Source organism: Apus apus, chromosome 1, assembly GCF_020740795.1.
Source record: "Apus apus isolate bApuApu2 chromosome 1, bApuApu2.pri.cur, whole genome shotgun sequence".
NCBI lineage: Eukaryota > Metazoa > Chordata > Aves > Apodiformes > Apodidae > Apus > Apus apus.
This window is the reverse complement of record NC_067282.1, coordinates 16,900,722-16,925,236: the sequence shown is the minus strand read 5'-3', so window position 1 is coordinate 16,925,236 and position 24,515 is coordinate 16,900,722. Positions and strand designations below refer to the sequence as shown.

The 24,515-nt window shown below is 38.9% G+C and overlaps 1 protein-coding gene across 3 annotated transcripts in view; it reads right to left on the bottom strand.

The window, feature by feature from the left end:
• Positions 1-24,425, bottom strand: part of ATM (ATM serine/threonine kinase) — a 66,720-nt gene extending 42,295 nt beyond the window's left edge. For 2 of the 3 annotated variants that reach the window (XM_051608029.1, XM_051608031.1), the window contains exons 1-23: positions 23,996-24,148; positions 22,694-22,795; positions 22,496-22,608; positions 21,424-21,569; positions 20,859-21,023; positions 14,136-14,298; positions 13,606-13,844; positions 13,300-13,463; positions 12,747-12,916; positions 11,375-11,746; positions 10,643-10,837; positions 10,232-10,327; positions 9,191-9,416; positions 7,320-7,448; positions 6,467-6,592; positions 6,258-6,347; positions 5,115-5,274; positions 3,739-3,938; positions 3,127-3,209; positions 2,862-3,017; positions 2,350-2,425; positions 2,063-2,193; positions 329-449 (exon numbers count right to left, since the gene is read on the bottom strand). In XM_051608029.1, coding sequence (XP_051463989.1) covers positions 329-449; positions 2,063-2,193; positions 2,350-2,425; positions 2,862-3,017; positions 3,127-3,209; positions 3,739-3,938; positions 5,115-5,274; positions 6,258-6,347; positions 6,467-6,592; positions 7,320-7,448; positions 9,191-9,416; positions 10,232-10,327; positions 10,643-10,837; positions 11,375-11,746; positions 12,747-12,916; positions 13,300-13,463; positions 13,606-13,844; positions 14,136-14,298; positions 20,859-21,023; positions 21,424-21,569; positions 22,496-22,608; positions 22,694-22,765 — 3,393 coding nt within the window. In that variant the 5' untranslated portion in view covers positions 22,766-22,795; positions 23,996-24,148. Of the gene's footprint in view, positions 1-328; positions 450-2,062; positions 2,194-2,349; positions 2,426-2,861; positions 3,018-3,126; positions 3,210-3,738; positions 3,939-5,114; positions 5,275-6,257; positions 6,348-6,466; positions 6,593-7,319; positions 7,449-9,190; positions 9,417-10,231; positions 10,328-10,642; positions 10,838-11,374; positions 11,747-12,746; positions 12,917-13,299; positions 13,464-13,605; positions 13,845-14,135; positions 14,299-20,858; positions 21,024-21,423; positions 21,570-22,495; positions 22,609-22,693; positions 22,796-23,995; positions 24,149-24,371 lie in introns of those variants that run through there. The other variant, XM_051608030.1, reaches the window with a different exon arrangement.
• Positions 24,426-24,515: the final 90 nt, after the last annotated feature.

Sequence of the window (24,515 nt, the reverse complement as noted above, 5' to 3'; positions counted from 1 at the left end):
AATGCAATTCTTCCGCTATTAAGACACGGTGTTGACAAGCCATGAATAAAACCAACATGAAACTGCAAGAAGCTAATAGCCAACAACAAGCTAAAGTGACAGAACGGGGAGCCAAGGCAACAAAGAAGTCAGACAACATAACAAAGAGGTGGAGGTGACAATACAGAGAGGTGGAATGAGATGACAGAGAGATGAGGCCTCAGAAGCGAGTCCAACCTACAAGAGAGCAGGCAAAGGGAACAGAAAGAAAATGGGGCAGAGATACAATAAGCAGAGAGATGATAATGTAACAGAAAACTAGGCAAAACTAATGAGTATATGTTGATACCAGATTTCTCATTCCTTCCTGAACTCTGAGATATGTGTTCTCAAAAGCCTTTTGCTGGAGCTTCAAGGGAAGAGGTTTTGACATTCCAGAAGAATCTCTCTGTTTCACATCTTGAAACAAACTTAAAGAAAAGAACAATAATTATTAGGATGAGTTTAGTCTACAGAATTACTGCATATTGTGCATATCAAATAAGAAGATTCTGATTTTCCGAAGTTTTGTGGTTTTTTTCTTAAATTTCTTATACAGCAGTCTGTCCTTCCTCTCCTGCAAACATTACCAATAACATTAAGAAGATCTGTTTGGGCAAAATGATGGAGAATAGCCTGAAAACATATAAAAGGTTTCCAGTCTCTGCCAGTGCAGGAAACTAAACTTCAGTTGTACATCATAATGGAATATTTCATGTCATTAAGTACTTTGGGAACATATTTATTAAACAGATGCATATGTAAAAAGTATTTCTCAGAGAAGTTATTTTTTATAGATAAAGGCCCAACCCACTTTGCTCTTTGTAACAAAAATGGGAATACCACCGTAGATTGGACCAAAATGTTACTCTAGCCATTTCTAAGTGACTATTACCTAAGAAAGATCACCATATGCTTGCCTTGTACACATAATATTTTGTTGAATATAACATTTGACCACAGGTGACCTAGGCAGATGAGTCAGAAGTGGTGACTGTATTTAGTATCCTTTAATGATTTCCTCTTCCATGAATTTGTTGCTTTTTGAACCACTGTAAACATCCAGGCAGTTGATGGGAGTAGGGTAACACTCAGGATAACTGAATATTGTATGAAGAAAAGTAAACCATATTTTGTTACAGTCTTGAACCTGTTGGATTTACTTGATGTTAAATTCACTTGTTGCCATGGGAGGTTGTGGATGCCCCATCCCTGGAAGTGTTCAAGGACATATTGGATGAGGCTTTGACCAACCTGGTCTAGTGGAAGGTGTCCCTGCCCATGCAGGGGCGGGGTGGATTTAGATGATTTTCAGGTCCCTTCTAACCGAAACCATTCTATGATTCTATGTCTCCTAGTCTTCAAACTGGAAAAGACTGCTAATCTTCATGTTGTTCCACTCCAGATTTTGTGGACTAACATTCAATTCAACCCTTTTTGTGCTGAAGGACTCCAGTTTATGTAACCAATAGCTATGCATAAAGTGTACCATACTTTTGAACACTCCTCCTCTGCTCCTGCTCCAGTTCAATTACATCCTTCTTGGTGTATAGAGAAAGAACTACATACAACACTGAAAACACAAAGTAAGATCCTTTTGAAACAGTTCTTACGCTACACAATGTACCTAATCTATTTCTAAAGGATATACAATTAATTCCTATTTAAGTTTTGTGTAATAAATGTAGTGCAAAATTTGCTGTCATATATAGTTTATATCTCTCTCTATATATATATATCTCATATTACAGAATAATTGAAATGTAGACAAAGTTTGAAGACCTTAAACAAAGCAACTCGGTAGATCTTTATATTCTGTGAAGATTAAAGCCCTAAAAGTACTGAATTAAGCAGCTGTACAGTAGTAACACCCAGTTAATTACACCCATGGTGTAATTCTAGGGGTGCCCTACACAGGGAAAGGAGTTGGGCTCGATGATCCTGATGGGTCCCTTCCAACTCAGCATATCCTATGATTCTATGATTCCTATGATTAAGTGAAATAAAGCATTATAAACAGAAAAAAAAATATCTACATTATCACCTGGTAATTGACTTTGCAGCAAGAATACGAACTTCATGGTGACTATCTGCGAGAAAATGTGGGAAAGCCTCACTCACAGGCAGGTCTTCATTTATCACATTAAGGATTGCCCACTTGCAATGAGGATCAGCCTGAAGGAAATCAATGTTGTGGTTTGAAATACACGGAAGACCTACAACTGAATATACACTGATGTAGGCAAAAAAAATTTAGATATTGTTATTAAGTACATCTTAACATGCTTTTAAGCACATGCTTAACATGAATGTCAGAAAGTCTGGTATTACCTCAAGCAGGGCTTTCATGCAGTTTAATAGAGCCACTCTTACTGGTGCTGTGCATTTCCCTCCTTGAGCTAAATGCCTAAAATAAGGAAGATTTAAATAAATGAAAAAGTTGCCAACAATTTTGAGAAAAAGTCTAAAAAGTTAGTTTTTGCTCCTCACAGTTCATTCTTTTGTGCTCAACAGTTTGGGAGTATTTGACATTTTAATTGATAATCTACAATTGTAAACAATATTAATTTCTGATTGCTAAAGTTATCACTTATTATAATTAATGATGCAATTCAGAGTACAACCAGTCTGTTAATATAAAACAGTGTAGCATTTATTGTTCTAATGCTATCTTAAGGATGATACGATTCTTTGCTATAAATATGCCACAGAAAATCTGCAAAATTAAATGCTGGATAAAGATACCAGAGGATACCAACAGCAAGACATACAAACAGCACAGTGGTAGCAAAGGTAACATTTTTAGGTCCAACAGACTTCTGCTTTAAATAGATAAAACATACCAAAAGGCTCCAACAACTCTCAAAAATTGTCCTTGGGCATGCCCTGTTTCTTCAGTACGTGTGTTGGACTGGGCCAACTCTCCTGGTATAGGAATCAAATTATTCAGAATTACTTTACAAACTTCTTGATCTCGACGGTAAAAAGAACACACATCACTGTGAAAGAAAGAAATTAAAAAAATATTTAAACACTAAACAGCCACCAAACACTCTTAACTGTTGAAGCAGAATAGCTCTAATACATGCTGAATAGTTTCTCTCTTACGAAAGAGGTCTAAGAAGCCTAAGAACATCATCTTCAGGCAAGAGGTGTTCTCCAATAGGAAGCTCCTTCAAAAGGACCAAGTACTGGGGAATTAAAAAAAGCAGAACAACAAAATGAAAAACAATACTTAAAAAAATAACTAGACAGAAAGAAAAACTGTGCAACATTTTCAGTAACTCTTCTATGAAATCATGCAGCAAGGATACCTATTGTTAGCTCTTCCATGTTAGACTGCTCATCTTTTGATGCAGTGATTGTCACACAGTAATGTGGCTTATGAAATTTTTAGTTTTGGCAGTCAAAAAGATTTCCTTTGTAAACTAAAACACAGATCCTATTCTACTACAGAGACTATTTCTACATATCTAACAAATAATTCATTGTAAAGGCAATATGATTATACTTCTCAGCTCCTATTTTCTGGCTTACAAATTATAACTGCTCTTTCCCCAACCACAGCACACTTCAAAACTCTAACAGTAGCCATTTTAATGTCTTCTCAGGGGACCAATGACAACAGAAAGGCAAGAATACACAAGGGACAAGAACATAAAAATTTTAAAACAGAACAAATACAGAGGTGGATCTGCTGTAGAAAAGGCTCACACTCACCAGCTGCAGATGCAATGGCTTAGCACTATCAAAGACACTGCCATCAATAAGCATTAACAGCCTCCTCCGTATATCAGAGGCTCGGAAGCTCACTGTCTGAATTTGGACTGTAGTTACACAAATACATAAGAACCTCAGAATTTCAAGGAGAAGTAAATCCTGTTTTGTCAACTGTTCTTCAGCTAATGGGCTCAAAGCACCTGAAAATAAGATTTTCATGTAAGAAATGCTTCTCCAAGGACAATAAAAAACTTGATAATTTTTTAGGTCTTTACAAAACTAATTTAAGTTCTCAGAAGAGAGTACTAGTAACATGTATTTGTTATTGAACAGTTACTGCATATGTAACAGCTTTTTGAGTATGTTTCCCACTTCTGCAAAGGCCCTCTCTAAATCAGTCTTTTAATTTTTTGCTCATACATATGGCTGATTTCTTCAACAAGGTTACAAAGAACTCAACAGAACCACCTGCAGCTGTGTTCCTTTGTCTTGTTAACTAGAACTTATGATACATTTTAAATGATGGATTCAAAGCCTCCTCAAATGGATACTATGACAATTAGTACCATGTTAATATCCTCATTGAAATTTCAATCATAACCTAAATGAAATAGTTATAAATGCCACCTGGCTGTCACATTTAGAACTCTTGTAACTTTCTGCAATTGAAAACTTTATTTATTAGAATTATTTATTGGATGGCTGGAAAACACTTCTAGACTTGTTCAAAATTATGGGGAAAACAGACCAGCTGCTAGTTTTGGCATTAATATAACACCCTAATATTCTTCTCATTCAATAACAAACAGAAGACACAATGCTGATTAAAAACTAGGAAACACACTATTTTAAGAAAGAATTTAAAACAAAAGAGAACCTTAGTAATTGTAGTTCCTAACAGGAATAAACAGACAGATTCATGCTCCTGCCCCTCTGCAGGTCCAGAGATACAAGAAAGCTGACCTTGTCAAGAATTCCTGACTAGGGAAAGGAGAAAAACAGGACTACTCTTAAGAAAATGAAGCACAGTCTAATGACAGAGAAAGGTATCCTACAGACACACTTTCTAGCCTCTTCTTTGTCAAAACTTCTACCTGACTTTGAACAAGTTAGCTAACTTCTTTGCTTGCATTCTACTATTTATAAAGTAAAAAACCCCAAACTTCTCCTTTCCAAATGAGCTAGAACACTTCCTTAACATCTTTAAAGCACAACGAGGTACAAAAGAATTAATAATTGTTTAGAAAGTACCTGGTTCCACCATTACACAGCACAACCATAAACCAGCACAATTTTATATCTCACTGCCTTTCAAGCAAAGAGCTATTTGTAAAAACAAGCTTTTGCAAATAGTTTTGGAGACAGAGAAGACTTACCTGTTACATTTTGCATCTCCCCAGATTCATTTGTATCACTGATGTCAGTAACTGAATGATCATCAGATACCTGGTTATCTACTTCCATTATACTCTCCTCAGGGTCATTTCCTGTTAGATCTACTTCTCCCAGTTCACCTGGTTTTCCAGTATATGTCATCTGATAAAGACACCACATCCTTCTATAGCTGGCTTTTAAGGACATGAGAAACTCCACAAGCATAACACAAGGAAAGACACTACAGTTTCCCAGTGAACAGTAAGGTCTACACTGAATTGATAAACTTCATCCTTTGTGATAAACCTGTCTTCTACACATGTCAAGTGTTTGATTTGAACTATGCTCTTTGGAATACAAAATTCCTTAGACAGATGCTAGTAAAAGCAATCAGAATGTTAGAAAAGCAATTCTTTCTACAAGACTCACAAATGTCTCACTATACTTCATAACTACAGAGAAATGAAAGCAAGGCAAATGTCCAATCACTACATTCCTAACAGATGACAAGTTAACAGAAGCTGAGACCTTCAGCCTTTCCTCACCTGAAAAAGCAAAGGATTTTGCCAATCTGTGCCTGACTACAGGACAATGAGCCAAAAAAGAGAAGTTTTAAGAGCTGTGCTAAACACAGTGATGTGCCACCCTATTACTTTTCTCAGAGAGAAGGGAGTCATTTACAGTGGAAGATTTAACACCCATATAACAAACACTTTTAAAGTGTTTTAAGGTTCTAAATCCATCAAACTACAAAATAAGAACAAGCTTTAAAAACTTTACAAGTACATTAAAGTTACATGTCATGCATTATAGAAATTCTTTCTGTGGAATAAAAGCTGTATATACTTTTACTGTAATACATTAATAAAAAAATTCAAAAAAGAACATAATCTTCTTTTTATGTGAGCTGGCACACTAAACTTGATTGAATGTTATTTATATGCTCTTATTTTTCCCCTATGCCTGTGTTGTAATGCTAAATAGAAATGTTTCCTGTTAGGAATTCTCTAAAAAAACCTCAAGGTCTTTTGATTTATTTTTTCAGTAATAAGTATCTCATTTGGCTGGCCTGCAAACTATTACACTGTAAAACCAATACTCTCACAGAAGAGCACTGCATTTAGAAACAGAGTGAACATACTTACCAGATTTTTGCAAATATCTACGAGATCATTCATGAATTTTGATGTTAACAAACGCAGGAATATATTAGACAGCATCTTATTAGCACTGTTCTGTGAGAAAGTAATATGTACAGACAGGTTATTTCATTTTTTTTCAGGTGCCACATGTATATCAAACTTTGTGATCTCAATAAAGAAGAAAGAAATATTAATTCCTTTATAAACTTTACCTTGCTACAATTGCATAAACATTTTGTACACTGCATTATCAAAGTCCTCAGTGAGCTGATATGGGCATCTTCATTTAGTTTGTTTTTAGACTGAAAAATGCTTTCTCCGGCATAATGGATGAGAGACTAGTGAAAATACAACACAGTTAAAAGATCTCAGTTAAATTTCTTTCTATGATGGCACATAAACAGCAAACACATAGAGAACAGAAGGACAGGATTCTCATTCATACAGCTTTGAAATTTATAGTGTGCATCAATGAGTTTGGACTTTTTTTAAATTTTATTTTTGTTTCACTTGTTCTGCTCCAGAAGTGACAAAAAGATGGCTCAGACCCACCTGAAACATTTATATTTTCATCACAAAAGAAAAATACATCTCTCCATAATGTGTAACTTTTGGGTTTCTGTATTTAAGCAAGAAACCACCTTACACAGTAGGAGTAAGAACAACAATAGCAGCTGTCTTCATCTTGGTCTAAAGCATCAAATGATGATAATAAATTCCTGCACAAAAGACCTATACATTACAGGACTTTTCATCCTCTAAGTAGTTCTTTGTCCACGTGTTCATTATATTTTATTTATTTAAAAGGGGTGACTCAGAAAGGTATCAGTATTTAGAATACTCTCCACTGCAAAACAGATGCATTGGTATACTGACAAAATATCAGTGACTCCTCTTTCAGCAGCAGTAACATCCTTAAACCTTTCTCAGCTGCCTTTTTTAAGCAGAAGCCAGTAGAAACATTAGTGCTGTAAAAATGCGTCAATATTAATAGAATTTAAAAAATTATTTCACATTTAATGGATAGTTTCTTTTTTAATACCTCCCAAATACATTGCTGCCTACCTTAGCTTTCTGGAATAGCTCTGATTTACAGGCATCCTCTTCTTTAAACAGACCAGTGTAGCAATAGCAACCAAGAACACCAATCAAGAGACTGACACACCGGACAAGGTGTTCTGCAGCAACCTTAGACTAAATCAAACACACAGCATAAATACAAGTGGTTAACTATTAAACTTTTTCACCAAAATGGAGACTTCTTTATTGTCTTTTAAAAACACTTTTATATGCTGATTTCACCAAAATTAATAAAGATTTTCATCCTAGTGTTTTGCACTGCAGCTGCTTCAGCTCCCTAACAAGTCCTTTTGGCCCTCCATGTTATGACATTCCCTGTATGTCCCGTGGCCCTTACAGCTCCTTCCTTCACAGTACTTTAAATTCTTCCTCTGCTTTAGATTCCATCAACAGCAATTCTTACAGCTCTTCCCACGTGTTCTGTTTATCTATTTTACAGTATGAGATAGTCAGGAACGATATCACATTCCTACTGCTGCCAATCTTAGTAAATTAGTAAATTACTTCTTAGTAGCTACTGTGTCAACAAACAAATGGCACAGACAGTTGTAAATGTGTGCCTGCATATTGCAGGAGTATTTATAGGTTCCTTTTTACCTGCCTAAATTATTTGGATCACAGGAGAAAGAGCAGACAAACATTTATTTGTCTTTCTCAGAGAGTCCAAGAGGACCGCTAACATATTCCTGAAAAGCAGTATCTATAAAAAAAGATGGGAAAACATGCCATGGTTACAGATGCAAAACCAGGGATGAGTTTTATAGCTCCTAGTTGTCAGTACCTTGTTTCAAACTTCAGTAGCGTCTCTTTTGGTGCACCAAATATTACACAAGCTTGGCAGCAAATTGCAAGGAAGGGACATGTGAGAAACCAGAAGTTGAAAAAGGCCGCTGCTAATGTTTTCACAAATATTTTACCATTATAATGGTGGCTCTTCCTCTACAAGTCAAGTTTTTTTTCTGAAGGAGAGATGCTGTGGTGTTCCAACACATGGAAGATATTAACAGGATTACAGGATAGTTGAGGCTGGAAGGGACCTCAGCTGGGCTCTGGTCCCACCTCCTGATCACAGCTAGGTCAGCTCTGAGGTCCGACCAGGCTGCTCAGGGCTTGAAAACCTCCAAGGACGAAGACTGCACAACCTCTCAGGCAGGTTAATGTTTGCCATTGCCTGACTGTCCTCATGTAGCTAAAATTATTCTTCTATCCAGAGTGAACTTCTCTTGAGTGTACCTGCTGGCTCTCATTTTCCTGCAGTACACTACAGTGAAGGGCACAGCTCTGTCCTTTAGATAATCTTACAGGCATGAGCAGTGTTCCTCAAAGCCTGCTAGATCCCCCCAAAGCCTTCTCTGCTATAGGCTGAATGAGACATGTCTGTCTTGTACTGGGAGGCCCAAAACTGGAGGCCCAGTACTTCAGATGCTGCCTAAAGGCAGAGAGTAAGAGGGTTCCCTTGAGCAGTGTTATTGCTAATGTAGTTCATATTTGAAGCTTTCTTTACAATTACTCCTTCAGACAACTGCCTCTTTTTAGAAAACCTATTTGAGACCTCTGTGTCTCAGAACTGAAAGCATTACAGGGGCACAGAAGTGGAAATCAACATCACAGCAATTTTGCACACACTTCCGCTTCTATGCTGCAGCTGTGTATGTACACATATTCATGAAAACTATGGATATTTTGACAATGATGTAAAGAAATACAGCTTTCTCTACTTCATATTACTGGTTAGTTTTTAAAATGCTTGTGGTTCAATTCTAGTGACAAAAGGAATGAAAGCCTATATACTTTTCCTTGAAAGTATGTTGTTTGGGAGCACAAATATAAAGACATAACAGTAATTCCTAACTTACCTTAGGAGCATAGCTGCTTAAAAGCCTCTCTGACATTGCTAAAAGACAGTACTCCAGTGTTTCCCTAAGATTCTGGTTGATGGCAAGTCTTGAACAAGTCACATTTTTATCTGCAACATTTACTGCGAAGTTAGTGAAAATACCCATTTCATCAAATGTTGTCTGCAGATATAGCTCCTCAACATCAGAAAAACTGTTTTCTTCTTTCCCTTGCAAGTGTTGCACACTTGAAGAAGAGAGATAATTTTTATTTTAGCAGCCAGCTTAAGACTTACAAATCTTTAAAACTATTAAATACAATAAATAAAAAAAAGCAAGAAAAACATTTTATCTTTTTTTGTACTTCCAAACTCTGGTTCATCTTTAATCTCTGAGATGACCCTCACTGTCTACCATTTTAGCTCTGTCTGAAGAAACTGGAAGGAAAAATGAGGCCTGCACACAGACCATACATTCTACTACTGTAGTTCATACAGCAGCATCTGCTTTGTGTTAAGATGGCTGACCTCAACTCAATTTACACAACTGGAGTAGAAATGCACAAAACCCCTCATAAGAGTATTTTTAACTTCTAGTAGGGAAGTCATACGGATATATGGACAGTAAGCATCTAGCTCAACTTTCTACTTAGCATCTACCTTCAAGGAAACTCTGAAGATTGATGCTTCCATTAGAATGGAAAGTAATTTTTAAAAGCATGAAGACATATTTGTGTAAACTTAAAAATTATTTGAAAAATAGTTGTAATGAGTTAAAAATAGTTATGCATAAAGAGCCAAATATTTAGCTGTGTTGCTGAAGAGAGATGATACACATTTTTTTCATTTTGTTCAGTACCCGGAACTCTGATTGTCAGAAAGAGACTATTTTCATGTCTTCTTACAGCATCTTAACAAATTGCACAAGAGCTATTATTTTTATGAGGCCTGAAAGATGCTGTACAGAAAGATGTGAAAGAGCTTGAGGAATTATGCATTTCATTATCTCTGCTTGCTAATATAAGAAGTTTAACTATCTATAATGATTGATTTTAAAACATACCATCTATCATCATTTTGGAAAAAAACCACGGCAGCTTTACAGTTCTTCATTGTAAGGCTCACAAGAATTTTTTGTAATATAAGATGAGGAAAATCACTGTAAAAAAAGAAAATTGTTTTGTGTTTTTTTGCAGACAAGGTCTTGGGATTCCTGAAGCACACCCAAACATTAACTAGATTAACAGTGTATCTTCCAAGAAGCTGAAGTTTTCACTGAAGATTTCTAACAGTTCATGTTATGGACAGATAACTAAATTATGTCCCCAGAATGACATTCTACAGTAAGCTTAAAAATCCTATAAACTCTACAAAAGCATTAACATAACACAAGTCTGCAAATCTACTTCTCCCTGTGCAATATTCTGTGTTGCAGATTGAGTTTACATATAAAATTATACCACAAAGATATTACCTGCAGAGAACAGGAGGAAGCTCTGCACATTCTTCCATTTCTTCCTCCAAATAGCAGGACAGTACCCATTTCATTATTGCCTCCTTTAACACAGAGACCAACTTTCTTTCACAATTATTCTGTTCCATCCCTACATCCAAATTTTCTGGCACTGAATAGGCAGACATCAGTAATGCTAAACAACATACAGCAGAACTGTAACAAAAACGAATCACAGGGCATTTGTGAGAAACAACGTGTTGTTTGTTGATCAGCACTCTAAAGCAAAGTCAGTATTTCTGCATGCTCAGGGAGCACCAAGTACACAAGAAAGTTAACCAGGATGCAACCTTTATTAAAATCTCTGCATTTTCAAAAGTTGCATTTTGGTTATAGCAGACATTTCCTGTCTATTTTAAAGACTGTTTCAGAATATGCTTTTCAGTATCAAAATATATTTCGAAGAAACTCCAAATTTCAACTTCAAAAAAATGTCTTTCAGGGGTATTTTAAATTATTAGTCAATTTTACATTTTTAGTTAATTTTAAACTTAAATATGCTTGCCTCTCCTCTTCTGCCTCTACTTTCAGACTTACGTATGTATTTATGCTCCTTTCAAATGCTTAAAACACAGACATGGGCAGCTCGTAACTAGAAATACACCCACAACAACAATAATACAGTGCTTCTGGTTGCAAAGTTAGGAGCAATATGAATCAGACACCTAATATTATCCTTACGTCCCATTTTACCTTGAGGGCTTGCATGCAGGTCCTGAGAAAATCTTCCAGAGTTCTTTATCTGTCACAACAAGGTTTCCTTGAATCACAGCTCCAAGTAATCCAAAGCTCTCTGCTTCTATTTGCTGGAAACTTATGCTACGAATGGTAAGAGACCAAATTTTTGCCCAGGTTCTCTGGAGCTCCAGCGTGTGGGTGGTTTTCAAATCAGTTTTCTGATTTTGACACAAAGCCACCTCTATAAGACACTTCAGCACATATGGGGTCCTTTCTCCTCGGCGCTGCTGAGGCAGTAACTGGTGAAGCACATTGAGCAAGGGAGGTAGTTCACTGTTAGGAAGACTTGTGGGATACTTTGATATTAATTGAGCAGTAATCTGTAACCTTGAATACACAAAGTAAAGCAATTAATACCAAACAGACAAATTTGCATCTTCAAGAGTAAATTAACAAACAAAGCATCCTCCAAGTGTCATTTCACATTTATATTTTCCAGTATTAAGCTGATTTGTTTACTATCAAAGGTTAAAGATTCACTACTTCTCAACTTGACTCTAAACAGCTACTTTGCCTCAATACTGTCAGCAATAAAGACACACATAAACCTGCCTACCCTGGCTCAGGACCCAATCCACAAGTGGCTACACTGTTCTGGTATCTTGTACAGCAGTTCCCAAGAAAGTGAAAAAGAGAGGAACAGTAATGGCCAAAAACACCCAGTGTAATCTAGGTTAGTTAAAAAGTCAGCATTCTTGGGCTTAGGACTGCATCTGACAAGTTCTGGAAAAGTCTAGCTGTGGTCCTGCGACAGTCACTGGAAGAAGGCATGCAGGTATCTCTCCAGTTCAGAAGTTCCCCTTGTCAAACAAAATAGCCCTCAATCAGCATCCAAGCTAAGATGCCAGGCCTTGCAATTCAACAGTTTTCAAGCCAAGTATTACGGCAAAATGTGTGAACTAGTTCAAAATGGCCAGAGGGTTAATGGTTGCTGTCCTGTAACACAGCCAGCTTACAACAGCAGTCAATCTCACATTTTTTTCCTAATACTCATACACTGAATCACAGACACAGCACTTGCATAAATATTATCTACAACAAGTGACAGGTAAAAAATCAGAGGTGGTAATATCTTACACACTACAACACAGTTTACCAGTCCTCATTTGTTATTTCTCAGGAAAACAAAGATACACAGTTTTTAAAGCAAGAGTGCCAAGGACCCTACTCACTACTTTCAAAGGCTGTGAGAACCTAAGCTTAGTGCTTAGATATGTAATTACAGAATGTGCAGACACCTAATTTGAGAGCACAACATACTCAGGTGAACACTTAAACGTAAAAAGATGTCTGTAATTATATCTGTTTCAGGTAAGGATGTTATTACCAAGGTATGACATCAAAATCCTTCTGGGATCTTTGCAGGTTGTCTCGAATTACCTCCCAGCCTAGTTCAATCCTCCTGCGCTTGCTTACTGCTGTTCCATCACTGGACTCTCTTTGTGAAATGGCATATGACTGGGTAATTTCCAGAACTTTGGTATCCTCTGTGAAAACCTTTTATACAGAGAAATGAAAAAGTCCACAAATAAAAATGTAGTATTTACAAGAAAACTGAAGTGACAAACTAAACGGGTCCATTTTTTTACTGTGTATAAGCCTCTCAAGAGGTAACCAGGATTATTATTTATTGTTCTTTAGTATAACAGAACCTCTGATAATAGTCTAATAAGCAACTCTAGTGAACACCAGTATGATTTAGGAATCCACACATTTCTAAAATGTCCAAAAAATAACAACTAAACACAACAAAACGCAGACAAAATGTACTAATATTTCAGTACATGATTTTGAGGAAACGCTAAAGCCGTACTACTTTCAAAAGCAAACACACAACACGGTAAACATATAGTCAGCTTTATACTAAAAAAGAAAGCTACCTGATGACAAATATCAGCCATTAATTCAATCAGATTTTCCTTTACAGCAATATTACGTGAGCCTGAAGAATACTTTCCTCTACTACCGATGAGGTTTATTTCATTCACCAGCAGATCGTACAGGTTATGCAAGATACTTTGCCATTTCGTTGAGTCATAGGCACCTGTACATGCAAAAACAATTAAAAGATAACAGGTACCACCCACTGGGTACAACATGTAAACCTACCCAGGCAACACAAAATACAGCCAAAATCACAGTAAAGCATACAAAGCTTAACAAATGTAGGCCTGCAAAACAAGTACCTTTTTCCTGAGTTTTTGCACCCTTTGGATGATGAATATGAACTTGGAGACGAAACAACTCAATTATTGATTCCTTCAGGGAATCCTTTGGTCTATACTGAGTCCATATACAAAGCAATGTAGGCAAAATTTCTTCCCCTACTTTACAAATCCGTATGCGCCAGTTGACAGCAAACTTATTGCAGAAGATATTTATGGCTCCCACGATATGATCCAGGCCTGCAGTATTCTTCTCCTGCCTGCAACATAAACCAGGCACTACAACTTCCAGAAGAAAAAATCTTATTTCTTTTCACAGAAATTGTTTAAATATGAATACAAACCAGTAGCTATATTCAGAATATTATTTTTCTAACAAATGCAGAAGTTATTAATATTTAAAAGAATTTATTAAATTTGTGTTCAAAGACAGAACAAAATATGCCTGAAGAATTATTACCTGCCATTACTGAAGTCTAATCCCAAATACTTAAAAGAAGTTATTTGTTAAAATTAGGTATCAGAACACAAAGGGAGCACTTGCAACATACCTTGCAATCTGCATTGCTTTTGAAAAGAAGGTAAACATATCAGAATTCAACCCATCAGTTTGGACGCAATAACCCCTTGCAAGTGTGTGAATTATCCTAGCCACCAAGACTCTGTCAATCTTCCCAGGTTTCAGGTATAATTTCCCATAAAGGATCAAAAACTCTGCAAATGTATTAAGAAAAAATACATATGATATCATGTGTAATTGTGCTATAAATACATAAGTATATACGAACATATATATTGCAGAGGATGATATAAAAAAGGCATGAAGTAAAATCACAGAATCACAGAATTACATTAAATGTACTGAAACTACCACCCCGAATTCAGCTGCATGTCACTATTCACAAATGTTAACTAAGGAAAAAAAACAAAACTTGGTCTCATCTACACTGGAAGTAAAGTTATACGCATTCTGAGCTGGGAGACAACGTGCTGTGTGTTACACTGAGCAAAGTAGCTACAGCCACACAATCAACTCCCACTACTATTTCCTCACTTCTCCTCTACTTTGATTGCTCAGCAGGGGATTCTTATACTGGGATGTCCTCAGTCTGGGAAACCACTCCTGCTCACACCTGCACAGCCCTTACTGGATGAACTCTTTTCACATCTACTCTCCATGCTCTCTGCTGACCTCCCCTCAACACACATGCAAGGAAAGCACACAGCTTTACACAAAGCCCAGAAACTGAATGGGAGCAAAACCTGCAGCAGAATGAGAATTTGAAGAAAAAGCATTAAAAAATGCAAAAATTTAATCCCACAACACCAGTTGCTGTTCTCACAGCTGAGCCTGCTGCAAGCTGGGGATTGGACTAGAAACCTCCTGAGATTCCTCCCAACTGCCTGAGAGCCAAGATAGCTATAACATATACATAGATTGACGGGAAAAAAGGGAAATATTGCACATGATTTTTGAAAATCAGGGTCTGATTACAGAAAAAGAATAGCATCCAGCAATATGATCCTTCTCCTGAAGGCCAACAGGGTCTACTGGAAACAAACAAAATCTGGTTGACCTGGCTGAACTGAAAGAGCAGGCTCAACACTTCTCCACAGAGAAGAAAAGGCCCAAAAAAGTCATAAGGGTCTCTAAACCCTGCTGTCATGACTTATCCTCCATGCTCCATTTAGACACCTGAACAGAGACTATTTGGACTAGGCCTCAACACAAGCTATTGGAAGAGCTGAAAACCCTTTCTCTGCTTGACTGAACTTCCTCTTTTGTCTCCAGCTCCAACTGCCTGAACACCAGTCACTACTTCAGAGAACTGTCAAATGTATTCTCATGCTCGAATTGCTACTCCTGCCACTTCTCCAGCACTTCATGTTCCCAAGCCCCTGTCAAGCCTCATCTAAGCCAAGATCTTCTATCAGTCCTGTTTATAAAGGCTCACGATCCTCTCAAACACAGCCTTCATGCTGTCCTCCATCTTCTCCCTGCTTCATCCGTTCAGTGTTGCAGCATCCTCTCTGGGATGCCTGCAACAACACGGGGACCAGCTTAGGAACGAAGAGGTAGGGGAAATAAGCTGCTGTGGCCTCCTCCTCTTCAGAATAGTATGTAGAAGAATGGAAAGCCTGTTAGTCCTTGAACATATATGACAACGTGTAGTTCTGTTTCTTATGGCTATCCTTCACATAGCTCTTAGGGTATCAAGGACACGGTTTTCTGTAGGTGGTGGTCATACTGGGATAGATCCAGTTCTGCCTTAATTCCTACAGCAGACAGGTGAAATCAAGCTCTGAATCCTAACATGCTAACTTCAGTACCAGAGGGTGGCACAGCAAATAGAGCATCTGGACATTTAGACTATGGAAGACACAAGGTACTTTGTTATGCAGCAAGAGTGGAAAGAGGCCTCTCTGGCAGTATCAATTCCTCCTTGTTTCAGTGGCTAGTGCTTACTGGGAAGACAGACTGAGAATCTTCTGCTGCTTTAAGTGCCTGCAGGAGTACTGAATGAAGGCTTTGAGCACTAATGGGACTATCTGATCCATTTTTGCTGTGAATGTACTCTGAACAAAGCAACTACCTTCCTAGATTAAGGAACAGTTCAGGCTTGCATCCTATGACGATCACAAACTGCTCACACCAGTTATCAGCTATCTGGAATTTCTCCTGATGCAGAAGTTCACTTAGAAGTCTATCTCATCACCTCCTGGATGATGACTTGGCATGCCACAATCTCAGTGTGCCATCAGAAGCAAGAGCACACCAGCAACAGGAACAGAACATCCTTTTCAACCTGTCTCCCTGTTGGTGATCCTCCAGTTACAGACTACCTGATGAGTAACAGTGCTTTTCAACTCTACGTACTTTATTCTTATGAACTGTCAGTGCTGTGAAATAAAAGTCACTGTTTAGCACCAGATAGGGTCTTTGTATTGGAACATTCATGACTGGCAGAGGTTTAAGCAGCAACACTGCTCCCCTGTAGCTGACCAAGAGTTGAACATGGGTGTGTGTGCCAAAGGTGTATCACCTGCTACCTCGCTGGATAACAGGCATGCTGAATAATGGAAACCTTCCAACCTACTGCCATGGTTTAGGTCAGGACAGAATAATGCACACACTAATTACTATGCAGTAATTTGCATATTTATTGTCTCAGAAGCTACAAACAGAACTCTACAAAGTTACAGAAAAATGGTTCTCCTCCTTGCTGACAAGAGCAGTGGTTGTCAGTGGTTCTGGCTATGAGCCTTGCCCCAGGCATTGCTGGAGGTCTAAAGCAGGGCCATGCTGACACACCAGCACACCTCTGCCCCTTCAGGCTGAGGCAGATGAGTTTTAGGAGGTGGAGAGCATCTTCCAGATTGTTTTGTGTTTACCAGTCAGTGTGATGCTCCGAGCTGTTGCTAACTGACTGGTGTAGCAAGTCCTTCAAGCAGGTTCAGCTATAAGATCAGACCAGCCGGTGTTGTAGGATCACTCAGCCTCGTGTACATTTGTTTCTGCTATTTCTGCCAATTACACAGTTTTTTCCCCACATCTGCCTGTGTTTTATCTAACAAAAAAGGTACACCCCTGACACCTGCACAGCAGCATAACAAAGGTCAAACTGTCGGCTCTTCAAGACTCAATTGTTAAATGGTACAGAGGGAGGTTACTTGCATCATAAATTACATCCTTTCAGACAGTCTCCAGACTCAAGGCTTGCAGATAACAGAAGATACGGTATATTTAGTCAATCTAATGTTCATCTGTCTATTATTTCATTATATTGTTTTTGAAGTAAGATTCACTAGAAGACTAAATTATTTCTGGTGTTCTGTATCTCCACAAAATTTATTTTTCAAGACCTACTACAGTGCTTTAAGCAGTAGTGTGAGTGGGCAAGGCTCCAGCCAGCTCACAGTCTTTGAAATAGCTAGGACACACTGATTCCCCCTACTAAGCCTGCACAAAGGTCCAATGCAGTTGATATCCCACAGGTCTCCAATCTGGTAGTTTAAATGACAGCTTTCATACTTAAACAGCTTTTGTGGTTTAGTTTTTTCACTAGTGAACAAATTTCAGATACCTTCACTACCTGTAGAATAGCATCTTTAGTCAAATCACTTCTCAGTCTCCTGCTCAGAGACAGATGGAATCTCACCTTAGATGTTTCATGAGTCCATCAAGTTACAAATAGGTCTACTCTAAATTCCCAACCCAGGACTTTCTTGACTGCAGCAGCTTGAGTGGTTTGGTCTGATTTACAGTTTTTAATTTGTTCTTTGGTGGCTCTTCCTTTAGGGATGTAGCTAATGACATGTCATACTCATACACTGACTTTTTTTCAAATCCCCTGTATTATCTTTCCACAAGGCATCTATCCAAATTGTCTCCCTTGTCTCTGCCATTCCCTATTCCCACCGTGTAAGCCAGTCCCAAAGGCCTCTGGCTACCATTCAAGAGTCAGGTAAAATCTGCATTATTTCCTCTGTAATGCTTCAATGGTCAGTTTTATGGCTTGGATTTGTGCGTATTGACTTGGCTGGCCTTCACCTTCATCAACTTATATCACCTGTTTTTCAGAATGTCAAATGACAACTTCCCACCCTTGCCAATGGCCAACAACTAGGCAAGACTCATTAGCAAATGGGGAATAATACAGATTTTTTGAAAGCCTGACCTACTCCAGGACTTCTTGAACATGTGATGACACCCCAAAAGTCATGATGTTTGGACCAACCCACCAACTCCTCCAGTAGGCCGGAGCATCCCTGTTCCCTCTTAAGTCCATTTATTTCAGGTCACACTTGTTGTGTGGAAAGTCAAAGGCATTTCTCCTTTCACCAAGCACCAGCAAGTGAGAAGCCAGCAGCACTTCTGTCTCCATTGTCACTACTTCAAATGCTACCCAGATTCCATATTTCTTCTTCTGACAGGGTATACTTGGCAGCCTATAGTCTGATCTTATTGTCGCTCAAGTTGTCAACCAAAGGACCCCTTTTTCCTGGTGACTTGGTACAGTGGGTTCATGAGCAGACTGTATCCAGGGATGTGCATTTGCCAAATCTCACAATTCCAAGAAAATTATTTTTATTGATCACTGAGGCCATTGCTGCAACGTCAGTAGGAATACAACAGCACCCAAGTTGCCATCTGACACCCAATAAACTATTTCTTGCACAGGTCTTTTCACTTTGCTCTTTTGAGCACAAATCTTGCATTTAGTAAAATGCTAATGATCTCTTTGCTTTTGCTATACACTTCATGAGGAGTGTTTCCTCATGCCACAATGTCATCAGTGTACTGTAACTGGTCTGGGACATAGCTTCTAGTGGCCTCATGTGACTTCTCTGATGATGCAGCCACTATATATCAATATGATAGCTCCTTATAATTTTAAGAGTACAACTATCAACATTCAGAAGCTCAGAACTTCCAGCAGATAAGTGTGCCTCATGAATTACAGTATTTGCTTATTGAATTTAACTGCTTTGGGGCAACAGCCAGAATCCATGCTCCTACTTTCAACTCCTCCACCTAATCACTGATTTTTTAACTAGAAAACAGACTTCTCCATTGGAATCCAAGAATTATAAACAAGCATTAAGGTAGAATCACTAAAAAGGTTATGGTAACCTTTGCAAAGCTCATATATTCCTCCTTAAATAAAGGCAACCTTTTTCATTTAATGGATTTGAGTCTGTTTACAGCCTTCAGTCCTGTCTCACTTCAGTAACTAAATTCCATTGTGCCCCTTATGATCTAATGTCAAAATCCATACACAAACAGACTCAGCTAACTTCCATGTTCCTAAACTACATAACTACCACACAGCAACTCCATAGGCTCCTCATGCAACCTGTATGTACCCTTCCAGTGACGTTAAGCTTCAGTTTCCCTTCCCTGCCTTGCTTCAACACCTGTCTTCAACATCCCTGGCTTCTTGTCCCATTCCCTCCCTATCTTCCCTCAGTTCTACCTGAGTAACCAGTTCTTCAGTAAGCTTTTTCTGCTCACTGCTCTGGACTACAGCATCCAGCCTCCCTATCTGACCAGTCCACCTTTCACATTCTGCTCCAACTTGCAGGCTGACAGCACTCTGTCTTCTACCCCCCTCACTGGCTCCTAGTCTCAGGCAGCTTTGCCATACAGGTCCAGCTTCCCCTTCAACTTCCAGTTCTATCTCTATGGTCAAACAGTCAAAAGTTCTTTAACTGCTGAGATCTCACCCTGAGGCTCTCTAACTGCCCAACCACTTCTCCCATCCTGAACGGTTCAATTTTAGATCAGGTTTTTTGCCTCCCCTTTCACTCCCAGTTATCACCAGACCCCTCTCCTGAGTTCTTTGCAGGTTTATTTCAATTCTGCAATTAAGCAACTCTCTTGAAGCTACAAAGCAAAGTATTTTCTCATAAAATGCTTCTCAGAACCCTGAACTATGACTTCAAAGCACTACACTATGCAAACAGACTATTTCTACACTTACTCCAGAAATGCACATGCAACCTTCAAAAAACTAGGCTGTAGAAAGTTTAACATATTCATTTTTTCCCTCAATTACTGTTCTATTACATCAACAAATTAAAACAGATGAGTTGAGAGCTTAGTACATGTCAGATTATTTAAAATATAGAAACATTCTTCTCCATGCTAAATAAGTGAACTGTCTTGGAGAAAAATCCAGACTTCTGAGAAGTGAAAAATTATGTTTATATTTCCACTCAGTTTAGGTTGCACACAATATCACTACCCAACTTTTTAATCTATTTTTGTCTAATTAAATCCTAAGCTTTCTAGTTTTTTTCTTTATATGCAATGTGTGCATGTAACAGCAGTGACTCAGTGTTTTTTTAGGACCTGCATAAGCCAACAAAACTCAGATAATAAAATGTAATAGTACTACACTAACTATATAAAAATTGTACCAACCAATACCTAAGAACTTGAAAACAACTGCACACCATTAGTCTTACTATGTCTATTATGAGGACACACATTCCATGGACTTGTTATACATGTTAAGCCCTGTGGAGACCATGCATCCATAACCTGATTGTATGTAAGTACAGCAAACAACAGACAAACAGAATGCAGAAAGAAACAAAACAATCAATTCCTAATATTTGCTGCTTTGTTTATTTCACCTATATGCCTTGAAGGCTGACACTATTTTACTCCATGTTTTTTGTAGTACCTTACACCACAGGGCAGCAAACAAATTAAAATGCACTCTGTAATAGGAAAATACATTTGTAAGAAGGCTTAAAAATGTTACCTGTCCACTGCTGGTGGGATATCTCACACCAATATTTCCTTACTGACAGGATGTCTTTTAGGAGTAAACTACTACAATCAGATCCATAAACAGCACAACTTGTTGGATCTCTTAAAACTTCCATGACATAAATCAGAAGTTCCTGACATTTTAGTCTGGGTCCTCCTATATGAAGAAACAACATGAGAGTGTAATTAACCCAAAATGAGCCAGATTAATCTGAAATCAATTGTTTGTACATGTTTACTTAAAAAAAAAGTAAATTCCAACAATTCAGAAGCAGTTCTGTTAGGAATCACCTTCTTAAACAACTGTTTGTAAGAAAGAAATTACTCATGAGAGGATTTATCAGTTATACACACATTAAAAAAGGAGAAAAAGGCACTGAACATGCACAAAGGCTGAGCAGGAGCACGAAGGACTGAGTCACATGAAGATATTTAAGCTGCAAACACCTGGAAGCAAGCAAGATGAACCCTACCCTGGTAACTTGCTTCAGAGTAAAAATGCAAAGTTGAATGCAAAGCACCAAACCGATAATCCTGTATGAATACATATTACTGACTTTTATTAGCACATCTGATGAAATATTTGACCAAATTTCCAACTTCTTGCATCTTTTTCTGTCTGGTAGTTTGGGTTGAAGCAGATGCATTTGGTTTTGTCAGCTGCAGGTTCTTCAGTTCTTTCTGGAAATATTTCTGCAAGACACTTCAAAAATAAAAGAGGTATTAATCCAGGATCTGTACATTTATTACTTAATTTAAATCCTCAAGTCCTGTTTCTCCATCATTTAAAATTAACATATAGATTAGACTTTAGATCTAGGAATAGATTAAACTTTTCACTGGCTTTGCCACTGGCAGTTACTGTAGATTTTCTGGACTGCTATTTGTGTTGAGTTTAGTCTTCCTTTTTGTATTCCTCCTATGCATTTCAAATATATTACTGGCCATCTCAAAAGCAAAATATAAAATGTGTCCAGTACTTCTTACAATATTTTTGGTACAGCTATGAAACAAGAACTATTCCAATGCTGTCCAATTAAAACATAACAGAAAGCTGAACAGGTAACAGTCCATGAAAACTTTATATTTCAGATGCACTTTTAACATAAAACTTAACACTGTTCCCAGCTGCTGTAAGAACTTGCCCTACTCACACTCAGTACAATCTTGCAGCACACCTAAAGCAGATCATATCTGCTTTATGAGAAGCCTCAGCACAGCTTCTTTAATTCACGAGCCAGTCCTTCTATTGTGTCTTGAAGGACTCAGATACACAAAAAATTCTAATGAGCCATCTCTAATCTACATATGAACTATATATTGAAAATCAGATGCAGAAGATAATTTTCAATAGAAGAAAGTAACTGATTTTTTTTCAAGGAAAAACAACCATCCAACGAATGATCAGTTTTCTAGCAATTAAGTTCTCTGTATGTGGTAAGTGTTGCATTTTTGGCTATTTAAAATTTAACTCCTTTAGAGACCAGCGTAAGTAATTTCTCGTTTACAAGCCAACAAGAGCTCTAAATCAATCTGCAGAAAGACAAGCATTAAATAGGCCCAATAAAAAAAAGAATGATTGTTTCGTGTAAGAAAATTGTGACCATTCACAAAGGAAAAAGAAACTACCTAAACACAGCATCCCAGTTGATCTGCTTCCCTTCCTTAGAATCAGAATTCCGGTCCAGCTGGAGAACTGTCTCAGAATCACGGAGGAGTCGCTTGAAATTTTCAATTTCCTTCTGAAAATGTATTTCAAGAAAAAGAGTAATTAATTATTCCCTTTATTGGTAACTGAGGCAGACACACCAAAAGAAAACTTGTTACCCTTCGCTCCCCAGCTTTCTCATTTTCAAGGCGACGACAACAAATGAGCAGATCATGTAATGCAAGATTCATGGTTCAGTTTAACAGAAGAGTAATTCCTATCTGCAAACAGAGGAAAAAGTATAAAACAGTAATTACTTGGTTCAACACAGTACTAAGCACAGTCGGTGCTACTTCACTGACAAGCTCAATCGTGTCTGGGTTAGTCTTACTAGTCACAGTCACAAGACTGAAGCAAAGTCTCACACCAAATATAACGTATTCCCACAGGCAAGTCGTGAAGAATAACAGCAGAGACCCCCTTCACATGACTCTGACTCCTCCTCCTCATGAGCAGTAACAGAGTCGAGATGGTTAGACAATATGGAGGAAAATTACCACGACACAGATCTGAATACATTCAGGCAAACAGCACTAACTTTCAGTTGCTAGCTGTTATCAGTAGTTGTCTTAACACGAAGGTGAGAGAAGAAATTAGTAACAGTGAAAATCCTTTTTCTCTCACATTCTACATTTTCGTAAGTAAGCACTTTTATATGGACAAATCTCTCAACAAGCCAAAGGATATTCACGTACCAACCAAACTTTTTGCTTTTGTGACCATTTAGAATTATGCCTTATCTCCTTCAATAGAAGCTGGAATTTGGTAGAACCTGGATTTCTGGTTTACGTAAAGTTATGCTGATGCAGAAGACTAAAATGACATTGCCTACAACTTCAGCGCTTCTCCTTTCATGCCTCTAAAGCAGACACACAAGAAACTGTCTGAAAAAGGGGTAAGTAGGAAGAAACTCCGAGCATACGCTACTGAGGCTGCACTAAGCAACTGAGAATGGGTGTTCACGATGCGCTGCACTGCATCTGGAGCATTTATGTGTGATTATAAAAACACCCATGTTGACAAGTAAAACTTTCAATATCGACTGTCTTGGAGTGTCTTTAATTCCTTCAGCTTCCAGCAAGATCAGGCTGGGGCTAAGTATCATTGTGACTGGCAGGTACCTTTGAAAAGGCAAATGTAACCATGAAGGCTGACTGTACTGTACAACTGAACTCACCGAAAATTAGTTTCCTTCACTAACTTTCTGGTTTCGCTCAAACAGGAAGGAAGCAACTTTTTAAACACTAATGGCTTCTAAAGCGCTGATGGGCTGAAAACCTGGGGGACTATGGTGGCAACACGGGCTGTATGCTGTAGGGACCGAGCATCAAGGGGCAGGAAGGCAGTCCCCGCGTTTGCACTTGATGGTATTTCAGCAGCCGCAGTAACACTGAACAACTCCTAAGAACGGATCCACCTACTAGTTCTGTAGTTCTTTCAGCATGTATTACGGCCACGTTCACCCCCTGCAGAAGCCACACAGCTCAAGGAAGGCGCACACCGCGGTGCTGCATCACGGAGGCGCTCGGGCACAGCCCCAGCTAACGGGCACCATCCCGCTCCTCCCACACGTCCCGCTCCGCTTCCCCCGCGCCCGGAGCCCCTCAGGACCCGCAGCCGGGGCCGCCCCGCCGAGCCCGGGCCTCGCACCCACCGCCCCTCGCCGCCCGCCCACCGGCACCCGAGCCCGAGCAAGGGGAGGCCAAGCGGCCCCTCAGGGCCAGGCAGGCTCGCTCGGGATGAGGCCGCGTCGCCGCTGCTGCCCGGCGCGGCTCGGGCGGGCGGGGGCGGGCCCACCTCCGAGCGGCGCGGCAGGCGGGGAGACCGGCCGGCTGCGGGGCGCTGGCTGCGGGGCGCCGGCTGCGGGGCGCTCCCGGGGCGCGGAGGGGCCGGTTCGCACGTGCGGCGGCTCCGGGCGGCCCTGGAAGCGGATGCGCGGCC